Source organism: Aulonocara stuartgranti (genome assembly GCF_965226115.1).
Source record: "Aulonocara stuartgranti genome assembly, chromosome: 20".
Classification (NCBI taxonomy): Eukaryota; Metazoa; Chordata; class Actinopteri; order Cichliformes; family Cichlidae; genus Aulonocara; species Aulonocara stuartgranti.
Genome location: NC_138956.1, coordinates 20,522,181 through 20,545,341, shown reverse-complemented (window position 1 = coordinate 20,545,341; position 23,161 = coordinate 20,522,181). Strand labels below are relative to the sequence as shown.

At 41.5% G+C, this 23,161-nt stretch overlaps 3 protein-coding genes across 6 annotated transcripts in view; 1 reads left to right on the top strand and 2 right to left on the bottom strand.

Moving 5' to 3' along the window:
• LOC309697101 (uncharacterized protein) overlaps window positions 1–3,904 on the top strand; it is a 30,750-nt gene extending 26,846 nt beyond the window's left edge. For all 4 annotated transcript variants that reach the window (XM_082518756.1, XM_082518754.1, XM_082518757.1 and 1 more), the window contains one exon: window positions 340–3,904. In XM_082518756.1, coding sequence (XP_082374882.1) covers window positions 340–481 — 142 coding nt within the window. In that variant the 3' untranslated portion in view covers window positions 482–3,904. The remainder of the gene's footprint in view (window positions 1–339) is intronic.
• Window positions 3,905–4,588: 684 nt separating this feature from the next.
• Window positions 4,589–6,961, bottom strand: LOC309697102 (uncharacterized protein). The gene is made up of 2 exons (XM_082518758.1): window positions 6,722–6,961; window positions 4,589–5,333 (listed from the first exon to the last, which is right to left on the bottom strand). The coding sequence occupies exons 1-2, from the start codon at window positions 6,847–6,849 to the stop codon at window positions 5,024–5,026; spliced, it is 438 nt and encodes a 145-aa protein (XP_082374884.1). The 5' UTR covers window positions 6,850–6,961; the 3' UTR covers window positions 4,589–5,023.
• A 1,282-nt stretch (window positions 6,962–8,243) lies between these two features.
• Window positions 8,244–22,098, bottom strand: LOC309697939 (uncharacterized protein). The gene is made up of 9 exons (XM_082520164.1): window positions 21,325–22,098; window positions 18,960–19,184; window positions 18,142–18,300; window positions 13,045–13,116; window positions 11,855–12,955; window positions 11,628–11,747; window positions 10,113–10,162; window positions 8,836–10,000; window positions 8,244–8,638 (listed from the first exon to the last, which is right to left on the bottom strand). Exons 1-9 carry the CDS (start codon window positions 21,934–21,936, stop codon window positions 8,483–8,485), a joined length of 3,660 nt encoding a protein of 1,219 aa, XP_082376290.1. The 5' UTR covers window positions 21,937–22,098; the 3' UTR covers window positions 8,244–8,482.
• Between the last annotated feature and the right edge of the window lie 1,063 nt (window positions 22,099–23,161).

Here is a 23,161-nt window from a genome sequence, read left to right as displayed (position 1 = left end):
ACCTTTTTGCTGTTAAAAGGAAGTGTGCACAGGTCGGCCCACATTAACTGGAAATGGATTCAGCTGTGTTTGCATAGGCCAACCTGTCATCATGTGTGCAGTTGTTTGCATATGACGAGAATCAAACTAGGGTATCTTGTTATTGTGCAGAATGCGCAGGGAGTGTTTTCTTCTCTGTTAGTCTGTATTTGCTTTTACAGTCTCTAACAGCAGTGTGATAAAAACCAAATCAGAAAAAATTTGCACCAATCTGAGGATTTTTAACATTAAGGCTTTTCATTAACAGCGTTATGACATTTAAGAAAATACAGGCCTATCCATGTGGTTTCCCTTTTTTAGGATTTTTGGTTTCCCCAAACACTACACTGACGTGAACAACATGGGCCGGATGCAAAGGCAGAAAGTCCTGGGTCGCTCCTGGAGTGTGCCTGTGATTCGTCACCTGTTTGCCCCCCTGAAGGATTATTTTGAATGTGAATAGCAACTGTGAAGCAAATCCTCGCATCAGAGCTGGAGCGGTAAACCTGATGCCTTATCCTGCCCCGCCTTGCTAGTTAGTTTAAACTCTCTGGTCTCTCTTTAGAGGACCGAATGTAGCTTTGACTTTTAGAAATAGTTTGTTCATGAATTCATTTCTTTTTTGTTTTATCTGTCAGTCATCAGTGATCCTCCACCACCAGCAGGCACAGACACTTTTTGGGTTTTTTTTTAAGGTTGCTGTAATCAAACAATTATGTTGCTCAGAACACAGGCCTGCATCATGAAGTGAGCTGAAGTGGTTTGCGAGCCATCTTTGGGCTTTTATGGATCAGTGGAGTCTCCTTGCTTACCTTAATCATGAATGGAAAGATCATAGCCGCTTATCAAATCCACATATTGATTTTAATTAGGTTTTTAATTAAATATGACTGCAATGTTTTTGTCTGACAGGCTACAGTCAGGGTTTTTGGGTTTTTTTACTCTGTATGATGTGAAAAGATGCATGGGAAGTGTTCCTGTTATGGTTCAGTGTCAGCGATTTCAAACTGATAACATGCACGGTTAGTGGTAACTTCATGTCTACAGTGAAGTATACAAGAGCCAATTATATTTCCCTCTGGACCCACAGCAGAGCCAAAACACACTAAATCCTGCACAATATCATTCTATAGTTTTCTATATTATAGAATAAACTCTTCATTAACACTAATGGTGCTATGTAAGTGCTGAATCATGTTTTTGAGACTTCAAAGACATCTTTTGCTTCAGCTTTTCTGACTCTGGCCTTGCCTGGCCTAAAATCAGTCACTATAGGATTAATTTGTTCTTTCGCCTGTTTTGCTTAAAAATGAGACACAAATATGTAGACCCTCAGCCCGGTCCAAGGTCCCAGAGAGCCGCTGAACTCCCTTCATGGTGCAGGCCTCCTCACTACCTCAGCAATGGTTTCAAATCTGCAGCTACAGGTGAACACAAACCATTATTGCTTTGTTTCTACGTGATCCGTATTTTATCATGTTTTTATTGTTTAATCCTCCAGGCAGGGATTTTAAGTCTGACCTAATTCTTACTGTGATGAATTTTATTGTGTTTTACTTACATTTTTTAATCTTTAAACACTTTTTTAACTCAGTCTGAAGAATCCCACCATGGTGCTTCTAATAGTGGTGATTTTTACCCCACAGGTGGGCATTTGTGCTACAATTCTGTCTTTTTTAAGGAGTTTTACTTACACAAGATCAAAAATATTTTGAATCTACTTACTGACGACAAGTTGAGTATTTTAATAAGCCACACGAGTCAGACTTTGTCAGAACATGCAGTGTCTACTAAAGTTGGAAATACGGCTTTTTATTTCCAGTGGTTTCTTTTCTGGCCAGTAAAAAAAGTTAATTTCCTGTGTTTTAAAGAATAGTTTAATAGGTTCTGAAACCAACTAAAGCCCTTAACATCATTTGAAGGAACAACCTTTGACTTTATGTTCAAAATCTGTATTTTGTTAAAGGGATATCCACTGGAGTTGAAGTGGGGCTGGACTGGACTTTAATGTAATACCACATTGTACCACAGCATGGTAAACTGGGTCAGTGTAACCCTTATTTAACAACGTAGGCCATTCAAAGTTTGCTAATATTTACAGTCCTGGCCTGGTAATGTTTCTGGGTGTGTACAAAGTACACATCCAGAAACATTTCAACACACCCACTGATAAATGCTGCCCCCTCATGGTGAAAGTTTAAATTCACAGAGGGGAAGTTCTAAAAGTACTTTGAGGCATCTGGCTGCCAAACATTGTTAACAAATTGCATAATTATTAATTTTTAATTTGAAAAATAAAATAAACTGTTAATTCATCTGCCGCGTTCATGTGTAAGACTGTAAAATAAGACTGTCATTGTAGAAAAAAATGGGGTACAGTAGTGCAACTTTTCATGTAACTTTTAACTGTTTCATAGTTAGATTCAATATTATGTGGCAATTTTTTAAATTTCATAGTGTTTATGTATGTATTTTGTAGTCCAGCATCCATATTTTCTGATTTTTATCAAGCAGTAAACATGAAACTGCACCAGGACATAAGTTTTACAAGTTTAATCAAAACTGCAGCCTCAAACAAGGACCTGAAACGTCTGCTAATCTGCTGATCTAATTACATGGCCTAACAGCTGCAGCCATTTGCTAGAAAAATTACATGATAATCTTTTTTAATTCTATTGTTCAGGTTATGTGTCAAGCAAAAAAAAAAAAAAAAAAGAAATCATCAGTGATTGTTTCAGTTTCTCAAATGTGCTTTTCTATCCCTGAGGTGACAATAAATTCATAATAATTAACAATCAAATAATGACAGTTTAGAATTATTTTTATTTTATTTTAGTTATGTTTTTTTTTTTTAAGCGCGTTCTCAGTTTCAAGGTCCTAAAATTGCTCTTTTCTCCCCTTTTTTAACCAAATATAAACTGAATAGCTTTTGTGGGAAAATTACTGGTCTGTGGTATTCATGCTCTGTAACATTTTTCTGTAATTCAAAAGCTACAGTTCATTGTTTTGAAAGTGTAATCAGTAGAATGATTAATTGTTACTTCCAGCACTAATTTTTTTGGGATTATGATGATGTTGCTGATTGAGGACGAGGGGGGGACAACACACTCGTCATGTCGTGCTGCAGAAAATCGTACTGTAATCACGTTTTTCAGTTCTCCAAACTGCTTGTTGATTAATCAGGTAAATGATGGAGAGACTAATAATAGAAATGCACTGTTTCAAAGCGACATCAGGTAACATCAGTGCTGATGCTTCACACAAACCACTGATGCAGACCTGAACATTTGGTGCTGTTTTTAAAATACTGTTCAGGTGTCAGGTTTAAGTTTGTAATGTTATGTTAGTTTTACTGAAGATTTCGATAATGGTGGCACCCTTCATCCTGAGTCACTGTGTTTGATCACATAATTATTTCGTACTGTCAACGTATTCACACAACAGAGAGGCTGAAAGTTAGATGTTGATTTTTACCTCATTTCTTTTGGGATTTCTAATGGTGCTACTGCAACGGTGCTAACTTTGCATGTTTGTTACACTTTTTTTTTTTCCTCATCTTATGCTGACATTAGTTGAACATGAACTGTGTAGGTTTTTGTTTTGCAGTGTGCTCGGATGTTCAAGTGTCTTTGTTTTAATCAAATGAGAAACAGATGTAGAAAAATATTAGCATGATAGTTAATCATCTTTGAAGGGGGAAAAAACGTTGGGGCATAATGAAAAAGTGTTCATGGGATTTTACTCAGGCATTACAAAAAAAAGGTGCTGTTAAAGGAAAAAGTTTGTCTTTTATTTTCATTTGTCTGAACTAATTTAGCCAAAAATGCCTTTCCTTGAGCCAAAATCTGTATTACTGATAACAAAATAAAGACCAACAAAACCAGGATATCCTGCTCCAGTCTTTTTTTCTTCACACAGTGAAGTAAAGGAAAGCTGCAAAAGAGAATTCATAACATTTACAATGGGCTCTTTAATAATAACAGATGCTGTTAATGTGGGTCTGAAACCATTATGTCCTCAAGATGGACTTCCAAAGCCACGTCTTGAAAACTTTGCCTCACACATTTTTGTGTTGTTTCATGCCCAATTAAACAATAACACCACCCAATTAAAATATAACTTTAATACCAAAAGATGAATTATTCCATTCATATTTTTTCTCAAATAGTCAAATCCATGATAATCTGAAATGCTTGCAGTACACCAACTAATGCAAACTGAATTGCAGCAATCTTTAAATCCATCTTCTCCACTTATCCAATTAAGCACTGCTGAACAGGTCATGAGACGAGAGGTGGGGTACACACTCAAAAGGTCACCAATCCATCACAGAGACAACCAGTCATGGTCACATTAGAGTCACCAGTTAACCCAATAAGCAGGTTCTTGGACTATGAGTGAGAACCTGCACAGGCAGATCAGCTGGTTCATTCAAACCCAAAACCACCCAACCAATCCACTTTTATTATTTTTGTGTTTTTAAAAATGGGAGCAAACTAGAAAATTGTCAAGTTGTGCTGTGAGAGTATTTTACCCACAGCTGCTGCAGTTACGCGTGCGCCCAATCTTGTTTTGAAGTAATTAAAGATGTTTGCTGTAAAATCATTCAACTCTGGAAAAAGGACAGTTCGAATAAATCATTAAAAGCTCCAAATGAAACTTTTAACAACAACTGTATATGAAATTTGGCTCCTCCCAGAGCCACAGACCATCATTCTGACACCTCAGACCACAGATTTCTAGTTACTTCCATTAAATGAAAGTTTAGCTTCTCCAAAGAAAACACCAACAGACACAGATTTCATTTACTCCATCTGTTCTAGTGGTGACTGTGTAGGACATGTAGATCTGTTTTGTATGACAAGCTGTACGTATGTTTATGTCGGACTGCTGTGGGGACATGACTGTTGCTCTGCAGTTGTAACAACAGCAGGCTGTTTGCAATGCAACCTTTCATACTTTTTATTATGAGTTTTATCTACACAGTGCTGTAAAGAGTCAGAGGTCACTCCGGGGATGATGATGCGGTTTCCCAGGGTTTTAACATCCGCTCCATTGTAGAGGGAGTGGGATTCTGGTTGCTCGGCTCTATGTCCACTTTTGTCACTCCGGGAACCTCCTTTCCCTCCTGAACCAGTTGCATCACCTCTGCAAAGGAGAGCTGCTTTGTCTCTGTGGGTTCAGAAGTTTCTGCTGTGAGTTCAGAGTCTGAATGTGACGACGCCGTCTGGTCCAGCTTCTCAACAGGGCAGCCTCTCATACCGGAAGAAGAGCTCCACTGTTTGTAGCCGGCTCGGTCGATGGGCTCGACAAACCTGTGAGGGAACAACGGGAATAGAGGTTTGTGTTTGATATTTTGTTTCTTTGGAAGGGTGGCATTAAAAAAAAAAAAGTTTGGGCATTAAGGTAAATATCACAAAATGCTTTAACGCATTCACTGCTGATTATTGATCTTAACAAGGTACAATGGAAAAGCAGAGCCTTGTATTCACTCGATTACCATCTTTAACCTTGGAAGTGTATCGTATCTGATATAAGTTTTTGAGACCTCTACGTCATTAGGGTTACAAAAAAAAATCACACTAATCTCTTTGTATTTTAAAAAAAAAAAAGTGCTTTGGAAAATTGTAGTAAAAAAAATACAAACTCATTTGTGCAAATAGATTTTTTTTTTTTAATTTCTTCTAAATCCATCAAAGGGTTCAATAAACACTCAGGTTAAAATTCTAGCAAATGTTTCATGACTCTGGCTTTAGAGGGTCAAGTAGAAACATGAGGTCCTCAAAGACACTTCTCCACTAAATCATTGGAGAGTTGCATTAACAAAACTAAACATGCTGGGTAACACCAAATTAATTAGTCTGCAGTTTCTCAAGCACAGATGCAAACTCTTCTCAGTTCCAGCTTCTCCAGTGCGAGTATGTCCTGCTTTTCTTTAATTTCTAATAATCCTGACATCAGAACTGCTTTGAATATTATTATTTATCTTAACCATGGAAATAATTCTGGTGATGCCGAGCTGGACAACGCATTCCTTCATTCCTTTTTAAAGAATGGCCCAGATTATTCGGTTTGACCACTTCTACAGTTTTAGCTCTCTCTGATAGGTTTATCTCGTCTTCCAGCCTAATGATGGAGTCTCTCACTTGGAAACTGACATCTCTTTGGGACTCTTATTTAAAAATGCAACTATAAAAATACTAATTAAACACGTTGAATCAATATCAGATATTTTGTTCGCTTCATTTGTCATGAAATAAGACAACAGGCCTCATCAGGGCGACAGACTGCTTCTTAGTCAGTTGCCCAATTACAAATTGAGCCTTGGAAAATGGGGACTTTGCATAATTCAATAACAGCTAAAACTACAAAAAACAAACTTTGAATTAAAGCTGAAAGTCTGCAGTTGAGTCACATCTTGACTGACTTGTAATCCAATGTGAGGCGTACAGAGATAAAGGTAAAGTGCTGTATGTGCGCAGCTGGTTTATTCTGCCATTGATGTAAAATCCTAACAGTAACCATGAAACTGGGATGGAGCGCAAAACACTTTTCATTCTGTAATGTAGTAAACCAGAAAACAACATTTTTAACGTGAATCTCAAACGCTTTTACTTTCTCGTTTTTAATCAATCTAATCAGTGCACACTGGGGTGTAGATAAACACATAAATGATTAACCGGGTGATCCAGGTGTTTCCTACCTGTTGTAGAAGAACAGTTTCAGGTCCAGCAGGTCGGTTTCGGTTCTGTTTACGGACTTCAGACCGTCCACAAACCGCTGATCCGCCTCAAAGTCAAACGAGTCAAACCGTGTAAAAACGAGCTCCATATTCACTCAGCATAACCGACTCTTCATCCTCAGCTGATCTAAAGTAACACCAAAACACCTGCAGCTGCAGACCTGTCCGCCTCCGGTAACAACAAGCGTCAGCAAAGAGGGAACACATCCCGGCCAAAACAACAGGGCTATGAGCTGCAGCGCCCCTGCAGGTGAGTCTCAGTACTGCACCACAAAGTCAAAATGAGGGCGAAGGAAAGCTGGAAGAGGCGTTCCCATCATTTATTCAGGTACAAATGGTAGCAGTTACACAGTGCACATACAGAAGTGCTGTGAGATTAAAGCATTTTAACTCAACATGCAAATTTTTACCACTTTATTTGCTGTTAGGTTGTTAAATTAGGAATATGTGAACCAAATAGGAAGAAAAAAAACCTTAATACATATCTTTCACATTTAATCTAGGTAACTAAGAATAATCTGTAGTATAATATATGTAGACTATGATAAAAATGTAAAGTGTATGTAAAATGTAAATGAGATTGGATGTTGGGCTGGCTGTGGCTCAAAGGTAAAGCAAGTCATCTACTACTTACTCTGCATGCCAAAGTAACCTTGGGCAATACACTTACCCTCAAATTGCTCCAGATGCATTCACTGGAGCCAGAATGTTAGCTAGAAAGCACTAAAAACTGCTGCAGGAACATAATGTGTAGTGAAGCAATGTGAATTCCCAGAGGAAATAGGCAAGTAATCAAATTAGGTAAAACAAATTGACAGGATATGAAGAATTTCTTAGACAAATCGATTGGAGTTTAGCAGGGTTGTTTTTTGCACAGCAAGAAATGCATTTAAAAACTCAAATGCAGTTATTCTACCATTTGTTTTTTGCATTTTTTAAATCTTTCATGTGTGTTTTTGAGTATTTTGTGTCTGGTGGATTACGTCTGAACTCTTTTGGGACGTAGCCGACACTGCTGTGTATGTACTGTGGGTAACAGAGGATGAACACATGTTGTTAGCAGAAATGTGACCCCCGTGTGATTGCGCACCTCCTCCTCTGCCCTGTCCTTGACCACCACCATCATTGGCCGGCTGCCAGCTGAAGGAGGAAGTGTTGCAGCTGATCTGCTCCAGGAAAGCCAGACCTGCTGCCGCTAACACACATTTTTATTTTTAAGTTATCTTTGATGAGCTCAGTTCAGTTTTTTTTAATGTGTCAATTAAAGAGAGAGGAACCGAGGTTGGGTCATGGTCCCGACAAGCGAGGAAATCTTATTATCATCTTAGCGGTTTTCCTTTTTGAGCATGTGACGTAACAACCAGCAGCCCTGCCCTGAAGGAGCCGGTTACTGCAGAGGCAACCAGTTTCTGAAGCTCAAATGAAACCAGGGTGAAATCAACACACGCACAAGATCACAATCAACTTGTTATTTATTGAATATAACATAAAGTTATTATCTACAAAATACAGTAAAGATATTACAAAATTAATTATAAGCAAGTGAATTAAGGGTTAAGCCCATCTGTGAAAGAAGATGAGTGACTTTAATTGCACCAAAAGCTCTATGAGTTTTCTCAAAGCTCTCCTAAACATCCCACGAAAAGCTGAATTTACATTTTTGAGCCTACAAACTAAATTTGTCTGTGGTGTCAGTGTGAAAGCTGCCGTTTCCCATCATGTTCAGCTGCAGGTGGAGTCTGCAGCTGCTCTGACCGGAGGCGAGTACCTGTGCCTTTGGAGTTTGGTTGGGTTTGATGTTTGTTTCTGCATGGAGCGAGACGGACGGGCGAAGCAGAAGGTGAGCGTGCTGCTGGAGCTACACTCGTAGCTCCTCTCCTGGTCAAACGGAGAGAAGAAACGTATTGACTTGGACCTGCTGGTCTTATATTCTGTCATTAATATGTTGTTATGATGGGGCAGAGGATGCTAATATCAAGCATGGTCTGTGTTTTGTATAATGAGATGAATGTATGAGGAACTGGTGGGAGCCCTGTCTGTATTTATATAATATAATTTGTATAATTTCCACTCACCTCTGCTGTGACGGTGCTCAGGCCATTTTTGACACCCTGGTTCAGGCTGCTTCCCTTCTCCTCCTTCTGGACTTTGGTGGCCTCCTCTCTCTGCTTCATGAACCTCTGGTTAACGATCCTGGTCACGCTGTCGTTCCTGTTGAGCGGGGCGGCGGGAGGCCTCGTTGGAACGCGTTCCAGGTTCCTCGTGCTACTTTTAGCTTTCTGCCCTGACCCCGGCACTGGTTTGTCTGCCCGCCCGCTCACCCTACGCAGGAACTCTGTCACCAAGCCATACCGGTTGGCTCCGGTGGACTTGGCGGGCAGCTTGGCGTTGCTCAGGGAGCCGTGGCTCTGCCCAGCACCTGCTCGGGAGCTGGTTTGTCGAGTCCACGCGAGGCCGGACTGATTTTGATGTGCCAGGTTCCACAGAGATCGATCTCTAGAGGTAGATGCAGAGGAGGGGGAGCTCAGATTGGAGGGAGAGGGGAGAGACTGTCTTCGGTACAGTTTAGGTGAGGAGGTGGAGTGTCTGGACCTCTCCCCTCGGCCTGTTATGCCCTCCAGTGAGGCAGAGATGTGGTGAGAGCGGGCAGAGACCAGAGGGGAGTTCAGGGCCCGAGAAGGACTGCTTCTCGTGGTGCTCAACCCTTGAGTCGCATCTGTCTGCTGACCAACACTCACCATCTGTGGTTTCATATGGGTCTGAGTACCGGAGCAGGACACATCCACCCATCCCCGGCCTGCTAATCTTTCTCTCTTTTCCTGTGGGCTGTCTTGACGCTTCTGCCTCCAGCCGGCTGTCATTTCCTTCATGTCATCGCTCAGATTGGCAGATGAGCCCAGACAGAGCTGTGAGAAGGAGGTTGGCGGCGTGCACCAGGGAGAGGGCGTGTCCACGGATCCTCTGTCTGGGCTTTGCTTCAGCTGAGCCAGCTGGACTCTGCGGGCTGACGGGGGGCTGTAGTAGATGCGGACGGTAGACTTCTCTGGAGCAGTATGGCTTCTGTCCAAGGACATCTGCTCAAAGTCAAGATCAGGGAAGCTAAGCGGCATGATTAGATGGTCCCACGTCTTAACTGGGTCCTCTCGGTCAAGCTGGGCAGCCTCTTGGCTCAGATAGCACCAGTTCTTCCTCTGAGAGCTGCACGGAGGAAACTGCCGTCTGAGTCTTTTTCCTGTCGAGCTGCAGGTTCAGATTTTTTTGTAAAAAAACCACAAAGACACCAGGTGATGTATGAGTTACAACTTCAGTGAACTTATGAAAAACATATGACAGTTTGTGGAACAACACAGACCTGTCAGCTTCACGGTGTCGACCACATTGAAAAACACCCCCAACACGACGCTGAGCCAAGAGAGAAAGAAAATGTCACCAAACATTACGTCAGATACTTCAGAAACTAAAACCCAAGAAAAAAATGCACAAACTTGTTGTAAGCAATTTTATGTAGGGACTATTTCTCTTTAGTGTGTTCATCCGCCACTGCGTCACTGTACAGAACAAACAGAGCATCTGACACGATGATTAAAAGAGACAGAAATGTGAAATGGTGAAAGTTGCAGTGGTCCTGATCCTTCTACAAAATAGCCAATCACCACTGGGAGACAAAAGAACCAATCATGTTGTTTCACAGATGCTTGCACAGTTGAGGTTTACACAGTTTTAACCTTGTGCTGTCAGTCAGATTCTACTGTTCTATTGATGCTTGCATGGCTAACCGGATGTAAGGTGAACTTAACTTTACTTTTGTGGTTGGTGTTGATCATGTGGCCACTCTCATTATTAAAGCTATATTGTCATCTAATTGAATGTGGTGTAAGAGTGAAACTTGCAAGAAAAAAAAAGCTTTTTAAACCTTATTTTAGGGGGAAATAATATAAAATTATATAACATCTAAAAACCACTGCTCACAACAAGGGTCCTGGATATTTATGAGAAACCAGGCCATGATTTCTGCAAAGAAGTGTTGATGCTTTGTTTTGCCGCGATGTGAGCGTCAGTGCTCCAAAACTGGGCAGCTGACACAAAAAAATCTAAGCTGTCTCTTTTGGGTGAACTGTCGCTTTAAAGCCCATTGTCTGCAAAATCAATAATGTTTCCGTCGCTTCCCCTTATTTGCTCTTGATAATTTAACACTAACAATTACGTTAGGGTTTAATAATTAATATCACGCATCTATAGTTGTTTGGTATTTTGGCACGTCTGTGTTATTAACTAACCAAACCTTCAGAAACATTTGAATTTGCTGTTCGTTATCTGGACAAAGCATTGTAAACTCATAACAGAGATAACCCCAGAGACATATAGGCTCCAATAAGTCTTCAATAAAGCCTAATAAAGCTGCTGGAGAGCCTGTAGAGTCTTTATTTTTTTCATCACTTCAAACTAAATGTTAAGTAAAAGAGTTAAGAGTAAAATAGGGATTACAGTTCAGTCAGTGGGTTAAGAAGGAAAAAAACTGTTGAAATAATAAATCTGATCCTAAATCATGCTGTGCATCGAAACTGCTTTTCTTTATTGAATAACAAAGGAGATGGAAATGATCATTCAGGAGAACTTGAAGGACTGCAGAGAATCGTTTGAGCGTTTTCGTGCTGCATGTTTGAAAATGCCTGTCCTGTTTGGCTGCAGCCCCCTTCAAAAGATTAGCCTAAATACTCTGGCATGAGTGTTTTCATGATGCCCGCTGAACCGACTGTCAGGCGGACACAAGGCCAGGGAGACAGATCATCGGCAGGACTTCCCGCTGTATCACGCAACCTCACACACAGCCTCACACACATGCCTGAGGCGTAAACACCATCCTTACCTCAGCTGGCTTGCCCGGCGTGGCCTTGGCCTTACTGTCACATTCAATCCGCTCATCCTGAAGCTCTGCAGCGAGGTCTTGCAACAATCCTTTCAGCACTGACATTGCTTTCTCTCTATCCTGAATAAAAAAGCCCAAATATATTTGAATATTCGACAGCTTTGCGTGTTTTTTTAAGTGTCATAATGAGCATGAGCAGAGTTTATTTATGCCATCTTTCACTGTACCTGTTTTCCTTCTATGTCAGGTCCTTTGACTTGACACCACTGATGGAGGATCCAAAGAATCTGCAATGAAAGCTGCGTTCTTGGATCCCTGCACTTCTCACCGAGGCCCCATTGAACAGAAGGTGCTTTCCTCGTTTGTTTTTCTGTCTTCTTCGGCTCTCCACACTCCTGCTTACTCTCTGACTCCACGTCAGGATTTCCACAGAGGAAAGGGAAACTGTAGGAGTCCCAGACCTTCTTAACTGAGTTTAACTGTGTATCTTTGGCTGTTAGAAGCATCTCCACCCGCCCGATGAAAGCCAACAGCATCGCCTCTAAAAGTTCCAAAGCCTCATTCAGAGAAATCTTCTGTGCCTTTCCGTTACAGTCTATTGGCGAGGCGAACGTGCGCGAGGGAGACGAGCTGTGGCCATTTTTGGGTGATGTAATCAGGAGCTGTATGGCTGAACTCAAAATGCAGGCATGGTCTCTGAGAGCAAGCAGAGCTTCGTAGTCCTTCAAAGTCATCTCTTGGAGTTTTTTGTTGTCATCACTCTCTTGACTGTCTGAGGGATCCCACTCGCCTCCCACAGGACCCTCTCGAGTGATCATCCTTTCAGTCTCCTCATCGCCTTTTCTTTTCTCTGACCCTTCATCCTGACCCAGCTCGTACATCACGGGTCCCATTTTTATGCTTTTCTCCTTTCCATCTGTGTCCTTCATCGCAACACTCGCTGTCATATTTCCCTCCGAAACATCCCGATTCTCTTCATCTGGCTCTTCCCCTCCTCCTCCACCTCCAATTTTCTCCCTGAGGTCGCTCATTTCTGCTCGCAGACCACGGTTCTCCACCTCCAGTTCAACGATGCGCCGGCTCAGAAGTGTGGCCTCCTCTTCCACCAGTTTAAGATGAACTTTGACCTCCGCCTCCCTGGCGTGGGCGTAGCTTTGCTTGCCTTCAGGTGATTGGGCGGCGTCCACGTCACCGTAGGCTGAGCGGTATTTGGCCAGCTCCTCGCGCATCACCTCACTCTCTGATACCAATTTGGTGAGCTTCTTGCACATGAGAGCTAATTCCTCTTTGGCAAAGTGGAGTTGGCACTTGAGATCGGCGCTGTCATCCTTTTGGCAAATCAAACAGCAGTGACGACAGTCATGATGACATGAAATAACTCACGGATGCAGCCATGTTTAGAAACAAATATACAAACCTCAATCTGCTGAGAGAGCCTCTTCTCTGCCCTGCTGGCCGTCGATCTGATGCTTTTCTTCTTCAAAGAGCTCTAAGAAATAAAAATAAGAGTTTGATCACACACACAAGACAAACAGTGATAGTTTACTAGGTTAAGATTTTCTGGAGCGAACTTCTTTGTATTTGTCCCAAAAAGTCGATTCTGTTCATCTGGACGTAGCTGTTTAGTGGGAGAAATGTTTCGTCCTTCATCCAAGTGACTTCTTCAGTCTGCAAAACTAAATGTCCTTACCTTGATGATTAAGAATGCATCGAGACGTCTTTGTGTTTATGTTTCTTTCTTTCTTTTGGTTTTTGGTTTTAACCACAACTGTGTGAAATTTAATAAACATATTAAAGAAAAAAACTTTTTCTACATTACATTGATGATGAACATTTCCAGCTCCATATTTTTGTCCTTTGACTCCAACAGTAGCTTTGCCTGATTTATAATTCATCTAACTGTATTAAATAAGAACTTGGCTACAGAACTACAGACTAAAACCATAAACTCATCAAGAAAGTTATCCAAAGAATCTTTTTTAATTTTTTTTAGATATTTCTACACAAAATTATTATTATTTTTATTAAAACCAGGGGAGTCACCTCCTGCTGGACATGAGAAAGAACGCAGGCCAACTTTCCTCTCATTGACTGATTTGAACAGCAGGTCAGTGGGGGTTGCAATAACTTCATTCAGTAACTTGAAGTAACAGTGTAACGGTGTTTCGCATGTCTCTCACATGATTTTTGGCCCCCTCCTCTTTACAAAGTCGCTTCAGTTCTTTGAGGTTTGCGGGGATTCACTTTTGCTCTGTTAACATTCAACAGCATTTCAGTCATGTTGAGGTCTGGACTCTGACTCGGCCATCGTAACCTTGATTCTTTTCTTCAGTCAGTGTGTTGTAGATGTGCTTCTGTGTTTTAGCTGTCGGACAGGTGGCCTCATGTTTGAGGAGTTCGTGGTCGATGGTGCACAGATCTAGTGACTGCAGAACAAGTTCACGTCATCGCTCCTCACCACTGTGCTGACAGCTGGTATGAGGTGTTTGTGCTGATCTGCTGTGTTTGGCTGTGAATTATGACCAAACATCTCCAAACTGGTCTCATTTGTCCAAAGCACATTGTTCCAGAAGTTTAAGCCATGCTGCTGTGTCATTTTTACAAAGAAGGTGATTTTTCCCAGCAACTCTCGGTACTTGTTCAGCCTTTTTCTGATTTTACTGTTACAAACTTGAACTTGACATACCAACTGAGGCCCGTAGAGTCTGTAGCTTCTAGGTTTTTTGTAGTTTCATGAGCGTTGCTCAGTCTGACCTTGGTTGTCCCAACAAATTCCCTCCAACTGCACGGCAAATTGGCAGAAATTTGCCTACAATACTTTGGCATTTTGTTAACATACCTGTAAGGTCCAGAACAGCAAACTATCAAAACCTCTGCTTTTATAGCGTGCTGATCATCAATCAATCACTTACATTTGATTAATAGCACCTGGCTCCTACTGTCCCTCTTAATTCCTATAGAACCAGTAAGGCTGTACTTAGTTTCTTGCTCTTTACATCACTGAAAACAAGGAAAAGACAAATCTGAAGTTTAATTTAAAAATATAAAGGCAGGTAAAGGAATAGTTCAACATTTGTTTCTGATGATTACATAAGAAAATTAATAACACACTAAAATTTGTTCAGTGAGAGGGTATAGCATGTTTATAGATTCTAAATTTACATGATGTTTGTGTAACATCAGTTTATGAGCTGGACACCACGACTTCCTGGAGACTTGCTAACCACAACAAGTTCATTCTTCTGTTATTTTCTGTGTAAATTAAACAAATTAGTTATAAAATGCTAATTAATAAGCTTTAAAAATGCTTGTAGAAGGATTTACAAACCTCTGCAGGCATGAAAGTCGTGCTGATCTTCTCGGCAAGAAAGCAAATAAGCATATTTCCCAAAATGTTTAGCTAATCCTTTAAGTAAGTATTCATCATGCTCTTGCACTACTTCTCAGAGATGCCTAAAAGGCGCTAAATGTGACATTTTCTCTCCTCCGAGTTCTTCCCGTCTCTACTTGAGTCAGTTTGTAGGTCTGAGTATGTCAGGAATGTAAGCTTCTGTCAGGCAGCATTGTCTTCCTCTTAAACACTCGACAGGATTTCACTGTGTTAATAATAGTCAGGCTAGAAGGAGCAAACACAGAGAGGGAGTTACACTTTTTGAATTCAAGGCCGGTGGGCATGGAGGCTCAATAGATTTGGGTTACTGTGACCGGAAATTTGCCGTTCCTAATAAGTAAAGATGGAATTAAATGGTAATATTTCTTTAACTGTAAAATTATTGTCTTTGTTTCAGCTTTTGTCCTCTTACTACAAGTCTATGCTCAGCTTGTGCAGCTACACATTTATGTTTAACTCAAACAGCCTCAAAAACATCGGGCAGCAGAGTGAATTTCTGGCATACTCACCCTCCTTCACAATATATCCATGCTGTGTTTTTTTGCTGGTTAGATTAGGTAATCTAAGTGGATTTCCCTGTTGGGATCAAAGGGACTAGCAGCTGTCTCAGATGAGTGGAGCAGACTGAGCTCGTGCCAAAGCACCGAATCCTGGATTAAACCGCACACGTGTCACTGGAGTGCACACTGGTGCTCAAAGGAGGCAGAAGAAAAGGTGGCTGAAGTTTGATCAAAGCGTGCTGAGTGATGGCTGTAGGTCAGTATGTCTGTGCACCAACCAACACCCTCCTTTCTTGATGCCCTAATACACACTCATCCAGATTTATCCAAGCTTAATAAGAGCAGTAAGAAAAAGAAAGTGAGTCTATTTTTGTAATCTCTCTACTTTTTTTTTCTGCCCTGTCAGCCGACGATGTCAGCTGTGCCTGGAGTTCAGCATACCAGGCTGCTTCGCCCATCCCCGGCACCAGGCAGCTGCCGGCCGAGCCCTCCGCTCATATAAGTGATCTGCACTGGGATCGTGTGTCACCTGACATCAGGGTGACAGAGGGATGAGGGGGACAGCTGTCTGGATGGGTGCAGCTGTGCAGGGTAATGGAAAGGAGGATGCCTGACCCGAGCGATGAAAGTTTATGTTTCTCTCAAGGTTGACCTAAATACACACATCCCTTAAAGACACGCATTGAGGTGTATGAAGAACCCCCTTTTGCAATTATCAGCAGCTCTTGAGAGATTTTAAAGAAGTTTCTTTTTTAATTTAATCAATTCGATTAGATTTGTCATGTCTGATTGACAGATCTGTGCACTCGTTTCAATCTCATTTTCAGCTCCAGGTCATAATAATTTAGTTAACAGTCAAGTCTGTCCCAAGGTCAGTAATGAGACCATAAACAAGAGCTGTTTGTTACTATGTACGCCACCTAAGGCTTAAAATTCCCTCCACACCATCCATGAATTAAGGATTTAGTGTGAAAATTCAAAGCTTTTAAAGAGGATCTAGTTTTCCTTTCTTTTTTCTGTCATACATGCTGTTACAGTGTAACAGTATGAAACCAAGCATTTGGTTTCAAGAGGTCTCTTTTTATTTTTAGCTCTGTATGATGTCACTCAGAATGGATATCCTTAATATGGTCCCAGCCCCACAAAACAACTTTCTTCTGATTGGCTGCCCCTCAAAAACAGAAGGTTAGCCAATCAGAAGAAAGTTGTTTTATAAGGGGAGGAGCAGATAGAGACAGAGTAAGAACTGAGAGGCCCAGAATAAGATAATCATCATGTTAAACTTAATCAGCGTGCCTTCTATCATCAAATTCTGCACCGTGAACCTCAAAAATCCGGTTGCAGTTGCAGCAGTCTAAGATGATCTCCTTCTCCCATCCACCTCCTCTACGGCTTCCTGGGGGACACCAAGGTGTTCCCAACCCAGCCGAGAGATGTAATGTCTGCAGCCTGATCCTTCGTCTACCCTGAGGCCTTCTTTCAGTACCACCTCACCAGTGAGCCCTGGTTGGAGGTCCAAACCACCTCAACTGGCTCCTTTTGGTGCAGATCTACTCTGAGGCCTGAATGGCTAAGCTCCTCCCTCTAGATTGATATATTTATTTGTCCACGTAGGGAAACTGGATTGTAGCGGAAATCACGTGACATTTTCATGCACACAGACACTTTCACTGCACCTTAGGATGTTTTTGTCAGTCAAAAAGGGCATCCAATGTGTTGCCAATATTTAGAAATGTAATGCATTCAGGAATAAAACCCTTTAGAGCTATTTCCTGTGAACAGAGGAGGGCAATATCACCCTGCAGATATCAATAGTTTAAAAGAGGAGGTAAGTGGAAGGCTCTCGTCATGTACAATAAGGCAGACTCAGCATTTCAGTTCCCAGCAGTTTATTGGTTGTTGTTACAGCCTTTCTACCAGAGCTTTTGTCTCTTGGAAATATTTTTAAACCAACAAATTGTGTAAAGGAGTCCCCCCCCCCCCCCCCCCTCCAACCCTGAGGGAAGCTCGTGGTCTGCTCATTTTCTCTGAAAGTAAAGTTCCTACTCTGACCTGCAGTGTTCTGCTGCCAAGAAAATCAACAATCCAAAAAACCCAAACAAGACAGAAGGGAAAATTCTGCTTCCAGCAGTTTTTCTGCTGTCAAACACAGACGAAAAGTCAATAAATAAATAAAAATTCTGCTTCAGTCTTTGGTTTTCCTAGAAGAGTATGTAATAAGTATGTCTTCTAACCCCCTAGAGAGTTGGTAGACAAAGTGCAGGGGGGTCTGTAAGACGCTGTAATGCTACATGGCTCTTCACCAGATGTCATTTCATGACCATGTAAGAGTGACTGGTCTAAAACCTCTGTGGCCTGAAGGTTTAGGGGACCAGGAACACTTATGAATGCTTTCCAAATATTTGGCATCATATGACTGTTAAAAGAAGATCTCAAAGGGTGAGTAAAAAGTGGTGCTAGCTGTTTCGAACACTTACACAGACATTGTCCAGGTCAGGACTTTTCCAAGGTGACAGTCTCTAAAAAAACTGCAGGACCTTTGTCTTTTGAGGTCTCCTTCAAACATTCTTTATTAAATTTAATATATTTTTTTACCAAAGGGTCTTTGATGTAAAATGCTCACCTCTCTGGTTTTATCCAGCTCAGTCTGTAAGACCTGCTTGGCCACTTCCAGTTCCTGAGTCTTTTCACGCAGCACCTCGTTTTCCCACTCCAAGTGGGAGTTCTTCTTCTGCACCGCCTCTAGCTCGTTGTACAGGCGGAGTGACACGCTCTTTGCAACCTGCAGGTGAAGCACAAAGTAGGTTAAGACAGTAAAAGTGCTGCGAATGAAGTTTTTTTTTTTTTTGATTGTCTGTTTATTTGTTTTCTCGTGAGTGTTATTTTCTGAGTGAGTGAGTCTTTAGAGCAGTTGATTTGGTTAAAGCCGAGAAACTTTTACAAGAAAATTCTTGTGACGGGAACTGAGCCATGAGTCGATGGAGGGGGCGAAGGAGGGTGAGGCTGTAAGGAATCCAATAGTGCGCACACACACACATTGGCCTGGTTGACAGAAACAGAATCTGGTTGCCTCAGTTCAACGACGGTGATTCTGCTTACGATCACTCTGCTTTTATCGTTCAGTCCTCACGCAGAACAGCCGACCACACGCAGTAATTATGCTACAGAAATATAAACAGGATGCATGATGAAAACTTTTCAGTCTAATGACATTCTTGTGGTGCAGATGAACAGCAGGGAGTACTTTACAGCCATGACTCAGGGTTAAAGCCTGTATGAACAACACGATCAGCGTTTAGCGCGCCGTGATGAAAGTAGGTTTGTGGTTCTGCAGTAAAAGTTCACTTTGATGTTTTAGGTGAGTCAGTTTTCAGAGAAGGAGCTTAATTACAGTCTGTTGGTAGTGAGAGTTTGTGCAAAAAGACCACCCGACTTTCTGACCTTGATGTCGTGCTCCAGGCTCCGGACCAGCTCCCCGTCCACCTGTCCGGTCTGAGCCACTCGGATGCTGCGGCGCTCGGCCTTGCGGAGGCGGTACTGCAGGATGCGACACGTCTTGTTGGCCTGCTCCAGCTGCAGCCGCAGCTCCTGCAGCTGGTAAATCTCCTCCTCCTGGAACATGTCGCGCATTTCCAGCATCTCACAGCGCAGCTCCTCCACCTCGTCCTGGGACAGACGACACAGAAATAATTAAACCATGAGTCAAGGCATTTTCTCCTTTCTTTCTTCCCCTTTTCCCTTCTTATTTCATCCAGTCCTTTCCTTCTTCCTTGGCCCCTTCCTCCAAATTCTTCTCTTCCCTCCATCCTTCCTAACTCCCTTTGTTCCTTGTCTTTTGATTCTGCTTTCTTTCCTTACCCTTTTTTCTTTCCTTGTCCTGTTTGTGGTGCCCTTTTTTTTTTCCTTCCTGTCCTTCTTCCTTCTATCATTCCTTCCCTCCTTTCTTCCTTTGTTGATTTTTCCTTTCTTATCTATTCCATCCTTCCCTCTTCCATCACTTGTTCCTTCCTTCCCTCCTTTCCACTCTTTTCTTCCTTCCTTTCTTACTTTTTCCTTCCTCCCTCTTCTCTTGCTTCATCTTTCTCCCTTGAGTATTCCTTCCTTCCTTAACCCTTCCCTCATCCCATCCCTCCTACAGTACACCATGCTGAGATAAGCCAAGTTTTAGTTGTTTGGAAATCACCTCATTAGTGGAAAAATACTATTTTATGTCTGCCAAACTGTTTCATCTTTAGCACAGATTTTTCATAGAATCAGCTAAATTATTTGGAACAAATGATGTGCTTGAGTGACAGGGTGCTAGTAACAAAGTGCCTAAATATACAGTTTAAAACAGGTTCTTTGCTATGTGGTCTGTAGACACAATACTGTTTCATCTCTTGAGTTAGGCATGTTTTTCTTGCTAGATCGATTCATAGGTTTGTGTTCTGTGGGTTAACATACAAAAATTAATTAATTAATTTAAAAAAATCCTCTGAAAATGCTCAGGTACAAGAACTGGACTACAATTGAGAGAGAAAAGCAGCCAATGTCCAAAGAAAAACGTTACATGAATGTCTGGCTACTTAGAGGCAAAATATAAATAAATGAGGCTCCAGACTTTTGCACAACACTGTGAATATCAGAAAGTTATATTTTCCCATTTTCCCCGTTAACTTAAATCCAGGTGTTATGGTGGCATTAGAGACTGAAAACAACTAAGTGAAACATGGATTCACTCTTTACTCAGCTGGGATGCTACTCTGCTACATGTGCTGCAAGCAATGCTTCGAGTGTTATAAACAATAAGATCCTATCTACTGGACAAACTACGGGTTAATGCCATGTATAAATTACTTAAAAAATATTTTTGTACACATATTCATTAAAAAACATATTGGCTAATATTAGCCTAACTAACTGATTTATGACTTAAGCTCTAATTGTTATATTTTCCAGTTTGATGCCTAAATGGCCATTTTGTGCTTTGTACGTACCCTTCAAAGTGTCTGATCACTTTAATGACCACAGTTTGAATCTGCACTTACAAGGTGAAGTTATGTCACAGAAGTGAGCATCTAGGGTAGAAAGAGGGATTTGGGGCTATTTTTTGTACATGTTGTTTCCAGCATATTCTAAGTCATGAAACGTTTTCTCAGAAAGCTTGACTCACACTCAGAAAGTCTGAATATCTGGACATCAGCAGCTTCGATTATGACCTTTTTTTTTTTTTTTATCAAGGTACAGCTCTGAATAAGTGGATCATCCCTTTAAAGGTGAAAGTGGAAAACGGACATTGCCATTGGGCTTGTAGATGGACTTGCTCAGCAGTACTCCACTAACAAAACTCTGCAACCACCAATTTATAATCAAACCCCAGTTTCCAGATATATTCCTGCAAACTGGTGATCTGCTGCATCAAGTTACAGAGTAATTTCCTCAGTTGGACCAATAAAATGCCCTTGCAGTCAGGAGTTACTCATCTAATCACCAGCTCAGTCAGCAGTTACTCAGCTACTGTAAAAATCTGAGTAAGTGTGGGTTTGTTCCATAATTTATTTAGGTCAGTAGTGACTTTTGACTCTTGTATTAGAGCCACTTGCTCTGCGCTCACTAAAGAAGACTGGCCTGATCTAAACATTTGCAGAAAATCGGCTCTGGTGTTGAGCTGAGGGTCCTCCCACAGAAACTCACAGGCTCTCATAAACAAGCAAACCTACATGCACGGAGTTTATACAGAAAGGTAGATGCTGCATTTCGTGAAAACCAAATTGAATTCGCTAATTGCATTAAGCTAATTTAATTAATCAAATTAGATCAAACTTACTTTCAAATACTCGTTCTCTGATCTCAGATCTTCCAATTCCCTGACGAGGTCTTCGGTTGTTTCCCCCATCATAAGATTCATAAACGCCCCCGAGGAGTTGAACAAACTAAAGCCCCCTGCGGCAGCCTCCGCCTGGAGAACGCAGATATCTCTCGCCGCTTTTGCGCACGGTTTGCCGTCGCCTGCGCCCTCGCTATCCGGGGTCACGTAAGCTTTGCCGTCTATCCAGCTTAAGTCAGAGTCGTGCTTGTTACCGTCCGACGGGCAGTCAGAGATTTCCGAGCTGCTGTCCGAGGAGGACAGTTTCCCCGACAGGCAGCCGGAGTCTTTGCTCAAATCCTCCGAAGCGTTGCTGGCGTCGGAGAGTTTCCTCTGTGCGCCGGGGCTCCTCTGGCACTCGGAGCTGACACCTGATGACACTTTCCCTGCTCTCTTTTCCTGCGGTCCCGCAGTTTTTACCTCCTTCACAGGGTCGCACTGACCCGTGAATTGTGCCTCCTTTGAATAGGAGCCATCATTGGAGGATGGATCCTTCTTCTCTTGGTGCGCCCTGGCTTGTTTCTGGCTGCGGAGTGCAGTCTTCAGGCTCTTATCGCCGTCTTTGTTCGTCATTTTCTCTTTAGCTTTTAAACAGAAAATCTAAGATGATCATTACAGTTTTAAACTAGTGTTAAAATATCAAAATTCACAGCTCACAGACTCTGAACACCCGACTAGCTGCTCTGCATCCTCAGCACTGAAACTTTGCCAAAGCGCACTCACAGAAGAAGTCACAGTGTCACGTTACCGCAGCTTAGAACGGACTTCCGGTCGTTTTCTCTGCTTTTTCTTTTTTTCTCCATTTATCTTGGTCAGAGTACATATTATGTTTATTCTACACACACTCTCCCAGAACATTCAACTGTGGCTACAAACCAGCATGAATTTGAAAACAAATCCGATATTAAAAATGTTGTGTAGGCCTAGGATTATAAATGATTAAGTTTATTTTGTAAATTTCCATACAAAAGATACAATTTTAAGTGTTTGTTACCTCGTGTTTTCATATTGCTATCATACTGTTATCATCCCATACGCCTGATGTAGAGAGGCAGTTTGGAGGCTTTTATTTTGACGGTTTTCCGGTCTCTCTTTGATTCTTAAGCAGTTTTTTCCACTTTCTCCTTCTGGAAATCTGACAAGCAATTAACCCAACTAACCGACTACTACTATGAATAAATTATCTTAATTCCCAGTTACATTTTTTATCCGCCTCTAACAAACTACATTTGCATGTTTTAGCTCATAATAATCTTTTTATATATACCAGGTCTTTTTGCAGCTCCTCACTGATGCTCTATTCGCATCAATTCAGTTCAGCTCATCTGCTTTTCAGCCAGCTTTCTTCTGATTGGCTGCACCTTGCATGCCATACACAGGGTTAGAACAGTAGGTGGTGCTGCTGTAATAAAAAAAAAAGAAAAGAAAAAGAAAACAGAGCAAGGAGTAGAAAAAAATGCCTGAAATAGAGCATTTAGCTCAGATGAAGCCTGAGTTTTGTGGCTCACAAGGATTGCTTGTACCTCATTATTTTAAACCTTGCTTAGCATTTCATCTTCCATTGTATATATTACAGAAAATAAGTTCAAACATTACAGGTCTCCCCTTTAAAAGGGTGTTTGCACAATTCCCCTCTGTGTAGTGTTGCTCTAATTTAATACGTATTTAGTTTTAAACTGAAATTTATTTTTGAAATATTGACCAGTGTCTGCAAAAATAAAATAAAAAATTAGCAGAATGAATAAAGCAAGAGGGATGTTTGTGTAAAGCTGCCACCTTGTGGATAATGGAGCTGTGT